This window comes from Doryrhamphus excisus, chromosome 4 (assembly GCF_030265055.1).
Source record: "Doryrhamphus excisus isolate RoL2022-K1 chromosome 4, RoL_Dexc_1.0, whole genome shotgun sequence".
NCBI lineage: Eukaryota > Metazoa > Chordata > Actinopteri > Syngnathiformes > Syngnathidae > Doryrhamphus > Doryrhamphus excisus.
The window spans coordinates 17,401,635-17,411,231 of NC_080469.1; the positions used below are offsets into that span (position 1 = coordinate 17,401,635).

Sequence of the window (9,597 nt, forward strand, 5' to 3'; positions counted from 1 at the left end):
CTAGCAAGAGAGCCTCAAGTTTAGAAACTGCCAAGGTTGTCCTATAACCTCCCTACATCATGCCATGTGTGTATTTGCCTTTAGACATGAGTAAATTAGCTTAAATGCTAACATGCTAACGGCTAACATGCTAGCACCTAGCAAGAGAGCCTCAAGTTTAGAAACTGCCAAGGTTGTCTTATGACCTCCCTACATCATGCCATGTGTGTATTTGCCTTTAGACATGAGTAAATTAGCTTAAATGCTAACATGCTAACATGCTAGCAATTAGCATTTAGCCACAGAGAGAGTTCAGACATTTATCTCAAAAATGAGCCATCAATCACGTTTCTACGTGGCCGTATGGCTGAGCTAAAAGGCTGTGAAAAGTCTGTAAATTCTCGTTTTCTATGTGCTGTTCTAAAAATAGAACAGCGATTCCCTAATCAAGTGGCCCATTTTTTAACGTTTTCGTTAATAGCGTCGCCATGGTTACACAAAACTTTCCAAAAATTAAATACCGCTGTAGTCCCGAGCGCCACGTTTCCGGCGGTGTAACATGTGTGGGGGTCCTTCTTGCGGTTTTGGCCGCATTACGCGCGCAAAAAGTGGAAGATTAAGATATACGGAATAATAACTAAACAGCAATAACAATATGGGCTGGCTCAGTAGCCAGCCCATAGACTGCTACTGCAAGTAGCAGTCTATGGGCTGGCTACTGAGCCAGTCCATAACTAAACAGCAATAACAATATGGGCTGGCTCAGTAGCCAGCCCATAGACTGCTACTGCAAGTAGCAGTCTATGGGCTGGCTACTGAGCCAGTCCATAATAAAAATTGGTAAACACCACAAGGAATAACAATATGGGCTGGCTCAGTAGCCAGCCCATAGACTGCTACTGCAAGTAGCAGTCTATGGGCTGGCTACTGAGCCAGTCCATAATAATAGGCCATTGTCAACCACAAAACAGCAATCCTTATAAAACATTTTTTTGGAAAAACACGAGAGACTCTCTATCACTCTAACTCATGCGAGCATGCGTCTTTGTTGTGATCACGTGGGTTCTGCATGCTGAATAGAAGCACTGTTGTGAGTCTGTACTGGACTGAATTCAGAGATTTTAGATGCAGGCCAATATACTCAGATACTATTTTTTGGCCGACATAGAATCAATATTTCAATCCCACCCTCGGCCATCTCTGTGTGGAGTTTGCATGTTCTCCCCGTGCATGCATGGGTTTTCTCGGGGTACTCCGGTTTCCTCCCACATTCCAAAAACATGCTAGGTTAATTGGCGACTCCAAATTGTCCATAGGTATGAATGTGAGTGTGAATGGTTGTTTGTCTATATGTGCCCTGTAATTGGCTGGCAACCAGTCCAGGGTGTACCCCGAAGACAGCTGGGATAGGCTCCAGTACCCCCACGACCCTCATGAGGATAAGTGGTAGACGGGCGAGGAGCAAGCCGGAATAGCGTACGGTGGCAGCTGTAATCTGGGCTTGATTACTGTATCAAAAATAGACATCTTTATGAGCGTCTCAATTCTCACGTGTTATTCCAAGGGGTTCTCGCAACGTAACCCCCATGAATACCGAAGATTCACTGCACCATTAATGTACCTCCCTAATATGGTTACGACACAGTAGTGCGTGAAAAATATGCAAAAGAAAAAACATTGCAGTGAGTGGGCAAAACTTCCAGAGGCCTCACAAGGCAATTGAAGAATTCTAGCCAAGAAGCTGTCTTGAGCTCATCAGGCCCAACAGAAAAGCTCCATTTAACAACAATTACTCACAAATTAGTGGCCAGCTCTTTACGACTTTAGAATCTCACTGCCAGTCAAACAAGCTGATGAACCAAAGAAAACCTGTATGCAATTCAAGCAAGCCAGATACGGTGAAAAAGAAAAGAAGACAACTAGCACGACCCTCAGTATTTGTAGGATTATCCATATCCTCATCACAGCTAGTTCTGTGCCATGGCTCCACAGCATTTCATGTCAATTGGCTTTACTTAATGCCCAAAGGAAAGTGGAAAAACAACCCTTTGCTTTCATGTGTAAGTTTGTTGCAATAGCACATACAATGACAAGGATATATTTCTTGCATGCAAGAACGAGCCAGCGAAAAGCCCACACTCCTGAAAAAGTCGGTGTGAACCAATTACAGAAGAGGGAGGCTCAAGTAAGTAAGTAAGTAAGTAAGTAAGTAAGTTTTATTTATATAGCACCTTTCTCAGACAGAAGTCACAAAGTGCTTCACAAAAGGCAAAACACAGAGTTAAAATACACATTAAAAAAAATAATACAATAAAACAATGTACAATAAAAATAGACATAAAACAGTACATAAAAACAGTATACAATAAAATAGACATAAATATATGATGGTCATAGTACCCTAAATCTACTGAGCTGGGTATGCCTGCAAAAACAAGTGAGTTTTAAGGTTACTCTTAAAGCAATGGTCTCATGGGGGTACTTCTGCAAACATGCTGTATGGTCAACTTTACTCTACCTCTTCTACACACACACACACACACATATTCATGCACTTTAATTAATCATGTGTTTGTCAAATACAAGCATGAGGAGGAGGAGGCTACCAACGGGATGGTAAGATGGAGTAACAGCGTAGAGATAGAAAGGTTAGGGGGGAAGAAGTCACATCATCTGGTGTGTACACACTCACACAGGGCAACACTGCAAGTAAGCTAGAGTTTATTTTGAGGTTTCTGCACAGAAAAATATTTGCATTGTAGGGATTAGCACGATAAGCCCCCTTTTCCACTCTATGGCATAAACGACAAGAGGATGTCCGGTGGCATACATTGTGGTCGCCTACAACCATACCAGCGTTGTTAGCAGGAGTGTTAGCCTGTGTTCCACAGTGCATGCACGAGGTGATAAGCCACCAGCTTCACACTATGCCAGTGAGGGTGTCGCTAATGTGTGAAAAAGTTGAACAATGTGGCAGTTGAGGCGGCAAGGTGGAAGACTCCTAGTGGATTCTTTGTAATACTGTAAATACTTTTAAATAGCTCACATATTACAGTAATCCCTCATTTATCACGGTTAACTGGACCGGGATTTGCACATTTTTGCAACAAAAGTAGAATATCTTATTTATAAATAGAATATTTTCATAGTTAGAACACAGCATTACAACATTATAGAGACCTCATGACATTAAACAGCACCCCTATAGCCACCTTTACACTCATATTACCCAATATAGTAGACATAATAAGAGTAAATAAGTCATTTCAGACTTAAATAGTGTGTGTTAACATAAATATGTTCCCTGGGGGAGTTGAGCTGAAGGTGGACAGGAAGTGACGAGGAGGGTTCAGAATGGAGTTTTAGCTTGTCATGGATTACTGCAGCAGTAGTAGCCCTCATTTTTATTATTGTTGTGAGATCAGGAATTGACCTGCAGTTTGAACATAGCCCTGGTGACCAGTGTAGAAGGCTATAGTCCAAATCATTCACAGTGTCTTTGAATGAATCTTCTGAATGATTTGTATTTTAGTCCATTTAGTCATTTGTATATTGGAAAATGCTTAATTTAGGCAAAAAACTATCAAAACTATTTAAATATTTAACAAACCACGAACCAGCATGATTTATGAATTAATATATTTTTATAAACGATATAAAGGGAAACTGTAAAATTGAATTTAGACTTTAGACTGTTAACAGTGTTTTTAGTAAGTTCAACTGGTAACACACCGTTTTGTGTTTCAGTAAATGACAGATGGATCATTTTAAGCTGTGTAGTGAAGCCTTTATTTATTTTTTACAAATCTCAGTGAAGCATTGGGTCTACCTATTTGGTGTAGGCGGATATTATGTCCATGAATGTCTTGAAAAGGCATGTTGTTCTCCTAAAAGTGGACCAAACAAGTGAGGCAGATGAAGTTAAACAAGCACAAAAATGTCGCAAGCCAGTTTACATTGTTGCTCTTGTTCAAGTCAGGTCATTTTAATCATGCAATTTTGGACTTAAGCTATGCAACGAATGAAAAGACATACTGTAGCAGTTTCCTTTTGAGTTGGTTCGGGTCATTCATCAACATACTATGGAGTCATTTATGTGCACACAACAAAAGTGAGACGAGAGTTATGACACGCTGTCAACTTTAATTTGTTGGCATTTCCGGTCATACACACAAACAACATCTTTATAAATGTGTTGAGGTACACTTTAGTCTGGATAGAGCGGGGTGGGCAAATATTTTGACTTGTGGGCCGCATTGAGTTAACAAAATTGTCCGGGTGACCAGAACATATATTTAACACACAAACTATTTTATGCTTATAATTTTCCTTGAATTATTTGTCTAATCTTATCTGTAAAAGTGTTATACTATCAGCTGTATGTTCTCATGTCCCTTTTTTCAGGGGTCCTTTAAACAGACCACATCAAACTATGTAATTTAATTTTACAGTTTTGTTGTTTTTTTTTAACTAAATAAGACATTCAACTTGCAAGTCATGTTACCAGTTTGTATGTTGAAATACTTGGAAAGCAACTGGCGGGCCGGATTCAAACACTTGGTGGGCTGCATGTTGCCCCCGGGCCGTAGTTTGCCCACCCCTGGAATAGAGGCTTGAGGAATTGATGTACCATTAGTGGTCAGCATCTGGTGACTTTACAGTATCTACCTCTGCATGCGCTTTAAAACATTGCTTGTGCTGTTCATTACTATACTGTTGTTTACTGTAAAGTCATCGTCCGTATTAATGCTGGCTAAGCTGTTTGCCTCTCACCGCAGTTACAACATTGGTTCTGTTCTTTTTGTGTTGTGTAATATACTTGTTAATACTAAATGACTGTGGTCATAAAGCTACCGCACAGTTTCCATTCCACTTTCTCATGCATTCCAAAACATTAATAAACTTTTCAAGAAAATGGACCTTGCATTGTTCACAGAAGACGTCTATCCTTGGACTGCTCGGAAAATGTAAAACTAAGATTCACGGTTGAAAGGGTGTAGTCCAACCCGACTGATTCATTATTTTATTAAGATGGGTTTCTCTAACTATAACTGTAAAAATGCATGCAGGCACGGACACCAACATAAGGCTCCACATAGGCAGGCCTGCTCCAGAAGGGGGTGGAGCCCAAAGGAGAAGCAGCCAGCAGCTCTGCCCATTCAATGTATTTACCACTCCCTTCATACATGCATTATACCTGTATTTAGCATGCATATATATTATGTGTGTTGCACACAGACTTCCACACAGGAAGAGCATTTTGAACCCACTCTCGGGCCGTTACATTTGGATGGAAGGAGGCTCCGATGTCTCCTTCCAAGTCCTGTGTCAAGAGTGGAAAATTCAGAGTCAGCAGACTGGTATGAGAGGAGCCTCAGCTGGAAGGAGATCAGCACACACATCTGCACTGCACCCTGCAGTGTGTGTCAGTGTTTAAAACCAAGTGTGTGCATCAGAGCAAGAACAAGACAATGAGTGCAAGAGCGCAGCAAGTGTTCACTCCTCTGAAAGATAACTTTGCAGGCACGGACTTGCAACAGCCGGTGTCAAATTTTCAAGCCGCAACTGTCAAGTTCACGTAAAAACAATCACAATAATTCCTCTCTCTCTTTTTTTTAAGCCACTGACTGACATGGTCTGTAATTTCACAAACAGTTATTTCAAACTGAGCAGTCTGACCTGAGTGGAATTTTAATTTGCAACAAATCCACACTGCGCAAAGTGGAGTTATTTAGTGTGCACGCTGAAGTGCACTGAGGACTAATGCTGCGTTCAGGACAACTGGGGAATTTTGGACTTCTGGCTAGGAAAAGTGCATTGCAGCAGTACTTTTTGGGAGTTCCTATTCGTGCATCCACATTAATGGCAGCACCCCGTTAAAACGTCAATTACTATGTAAATGTATCTCCTTTTATTGGTTAAAAATAAGTTCTGCATAAGTTCTACATTCATCACGCTATCGTATCTTTGTGTTAAGTTATTTGATAAGGTTTTCATTTGTCTCTAATTCGACAACACCCATATTGAGGTTGTCTGCCATGTCTTCATTTGCTTTCTTTTAATTTTCTTTTTTTACTTTATTTTACTTTCTTTTGCTTTCTCTCTAACTGGAGCTAAGGCTATCGAAGTGAGATAATACCTCCTTTCGCCTTTCCCAGCAGTTTGGAAGGCAGCATTAGTGCACAAATGTAAAAACTCAAAACTTGTTTTTCGGACGCCCCAGTTTTCGTATAATTACATTTTCGTCAAAATTTTCACCAAAAATTTAGCCTCGGGGAAGACCCAGGACATGTTGGAGAGACGATGTTTCTCAACCGTCCTGGGAATGCCTTAGGATCTGCCTGGATGAGCTGGTTGAAGTACGTAGCTGGGGAGTGGAAAGTCTGGGCTTATTGGATATTGTTTATCCATCCAGCCATCCAATATATATCTGATATCTCAAAAAGCCCATATTGGTCAGGCTCTAGTTGGGAGTACCAATGCCAGTGCCGAGACAAAGAAAAAGCATGTGGCTAATGTAGCGTAGTGTAGTAGCATAGTCTATCTTGTCTCAACTGCGAGCTTCATTTTGGAGACAAATGAGATGCTAACACGACAAAAAAAATGTGGATCAACTTCTTCCTGCCTAAATCTTTGCATATTGAAGCAAATTAATGTTATGGAGGGTTTTTTTAATGCCTAAATTAAGCCTTTTCAAGCATACAAATGCATAAAGTATTCATAGAATGCACGCTGTGAATTATTTGTAGCATTCTACACTGGACACTGTAATGTTCGATGAGACACACAAGCACCAGACCTGATCGCCAGAACTACAGGCTTTTATTGCAGGTATTATTAACAGGCACAACAATCTTTACTAAACGACCCTAATAAAAACACGGGCTACTGTTGTGGCTGTAACCCATGCCAAGCTGAAACTCAACTCTGAACCCACTTCCATCACTTCCTGTCTCGACCTCACCTGTCTGGAGGGCTCTGATAATATTTAAAAGCGTATTTAGAAGATACAAAAATAACAATTGATAAATATACACCTCATTCACTAGTAAGTTGTTCACCAAGCAAACATTTTTAACAACAGTATGGACATAGATGTTGGTACAGTTAGTTACGTTCTAATAGTTTGTTTTGTACCGAAACATCATCACTATCAACATAATGGAATTGATAAGCCTTTAAGACCATTAACTATTTCATTCATTTGGAACTACTGCCACTCTATAAATAACATGACAAGTCCAAAAATAAACAAACACGTGTAATATTAGGCAACTTTCTCACTCTTTCGTAGGTTATAATAAAAGGTCTGCAAGGGAGCATCGACGCTAAGCGAACATAGCAAAGTTTCCCATGCATTTTTGTTGCTAGCTGTCACTCAAATGTAGCAAGAATCATACGCTTACAAGGAGTTTGCTCACAATGCAAAGTTTTCCCACAACAACTCCGTGGAGGAAACGTCGTTATCATTATTCTAGCTAAATGAAACAGAAACATATCCATAAACAACATAAACATATGCTTACTTTGCACGACGTCCTAGGCTGGAACCCTGCAAGGAAACAGATGGACTTTTTCACGGCAACACAACTTGATCATCTGCACGTACACACGCACACACAAGCGGAGGACTTCTTGGGTCCAGGAGGAATTCCTATTTTACTTCCACTCGCCTTTTTTGGTGTATTAAAGGAATCTTGCGAATCCTTCCTGTGTGCTCCTCGCACTGGGAGAGCCCACGTCCACGTACGCACGCACACGCATAGGTTCACGGTGAGAGTCTCACTCACATGGCGGTGAAGCGTCCTCATCCGCCAACAGCGTCCAACCTCCTCACCGTAGGAGCAGCCAACTTCCAAAATACATCCGCCTCTTAAAGAGCTGCACACACAAACGCACACGCTTGGTTTAAGTAAAATAAAATAAAATAAAAATACATGCGACCCTCGTGAGGATAAGCGGTACAAAATGAATGAATGAATGAACATGCTGTAATCAATTCGCTCGTGACGTCACAAAAGCCGCCACACTGAGATGAACACAAATATCACAAAATGAAATTAAATATGATAGACAATAATTCTAGATAGCTGTTAAAAGAATGTTAATTATAGTTGTTAATAGATAATGGTAGCAAGCTAATTTGCCAGCTAGCTAGTTTTTATTATAGTAATGGTAGCCAACAATAAATAAATAATAGATGCTCATGCTGGCTATGAGCTAGCTTGCTAGCGAGAAACAAAATGTTCAAAATTTTGCATTTTCCTTTGAAATAAGGTAAAAATTGAACTAAAAATACAGTTGAGGACTAGTTGAAAATATATATGCGAGTAGACGTTAGATAATTATATAATCAGAAATAATATATGTTGCTAGAAAGCTAACTCTTTAGCTAGCTAACTAGTTATTTGGACACATGAATTGGTTTAGAGCGAAACCAAAAGTGAAACAGTCCAAGTACAACAAAGCAAAAATAGTTTCTAGTTTTTATCATGGTAACAGGTAATTATAATCATAATAATGAATGAAGAATGAAAAATAATAGCAGTAAGAAAGTAAGAAATAGACTATATGTCCTTATATATGTCCTTTGTAATGAAGGTGAAAAAAGTGAAGTAAGAAGTAATGATTAGTAGATACTAGGATATTTTTTCATTCATTCATTTTCTACCGCTTATCCTCACGAGGGTCGCGGGGGTGCTGGAGCCTATCCCAGCTGTCTTCGGGCGAGAGGCGGGGTACACCCTGGACTGGTGGCCAGCCAATCACAGGGCACATATAGACAAACAACCATTCACACTCACATTCATACCTATGGACAATTTGGAGTCGCCAATTAACCTAGCATGTTTTTGGAATGTGGGAGGAAACCGGCGTACCCGCCGAAAACCCACGCATGCACGGGGAGAACATGCAAACTACACACAGAGATGGCTGAGGGTGGAATTGAACCCTGGTCTCCTAGCTGTGAGGTCTGCGCACTAACCACTCGACCTCCGTGCAGCCCGATACTAGGATACAGTAGTAGTATTATAGTAATGGTCGATAATGATAATAACCACAATAATTGATGTTAAATCTAGTTAGGTGGCTTGTGGATCAAAGCTGTGTTGCAGGGCCGACAAGGAAGCTAGTCAACTTTGGAAGGAGTTGTCAACAGGGACATCAGCTGGTCAGATCTGTGGAAGATTCCACAGGCTCATTCACACCTCCTACGACACTTCCCTGTCCTCATAAGCGCTACGAGTGTTTGAGGAACAAGGAATGCTGTTACCTCGTCAATGCCCACAACGCAAGCCTCCTGCACATCCTGTCAGCCTTTAAGCCCGTGCTGAAGATGGTGCCAAGACCAGGTCCTGCGAAAGCTATGGAACTGGAGAGGAGTCGACAGGACGACAAGAGGCCTGGCGGACACATCATCAAAGTGATGATTCCACAGGAGGAAGAGAGTGAGGCTGAATGAGGTGGAATGCTGGTGCTGTCAACCACACGCCTCTTGAGAGAACGAACTAGCAGAGTTGCCAGAAAAAGGGAGCGGAATGAACGACTAACCCCATCAACAGCCTCAGGGTGCAACACCTCTACACGGAGTGACAGGGAGATGTCTCTGCACTGGCG

At 41.0% G+C, this 9,597-nt stretch overlaps 1 protein-coding gene across 3 annotated transcripts in view; it reads right to left on the minus strand.

The window, feature by feature from the left end:
- The window catches only part of ghra (growth hormone receptor a), a 50,355-nt gene extending 42,487 nt beyond the window's left edge, over nucleotides 1-7,868 (minus strand). Inside the window, exons 1-2 of one of the 3 annotated variants that reach the window (XM_058070425.1) lie at nucleotides 7,653-7,805; nucleotides 7,506-7,531 (exon numbers count right to left, since the gene is read on the minus strand). In XM_058070425.1, coding sequence (XP_057926408.1) covers nucleotides 7,506-7,531; nucleotides 7,653-7,790 — 164 coding nt within the window. In that variant the 5' untranslated portion in view covers nucleotides 7,791-7,805. Of the gene's footprint in view, nucleotides 1-1,530; nucleotides 3,551-7,505; nucleotides 7,532-7,652 lie in introns of those variants that run through there. The other 2 variants (XM_058070428.1, XM_058070429.1) reach the window with 2 other exon arrangements.
- Nucleotides 7,869-9,597: the final 1,729 nt, after the last annotated feature.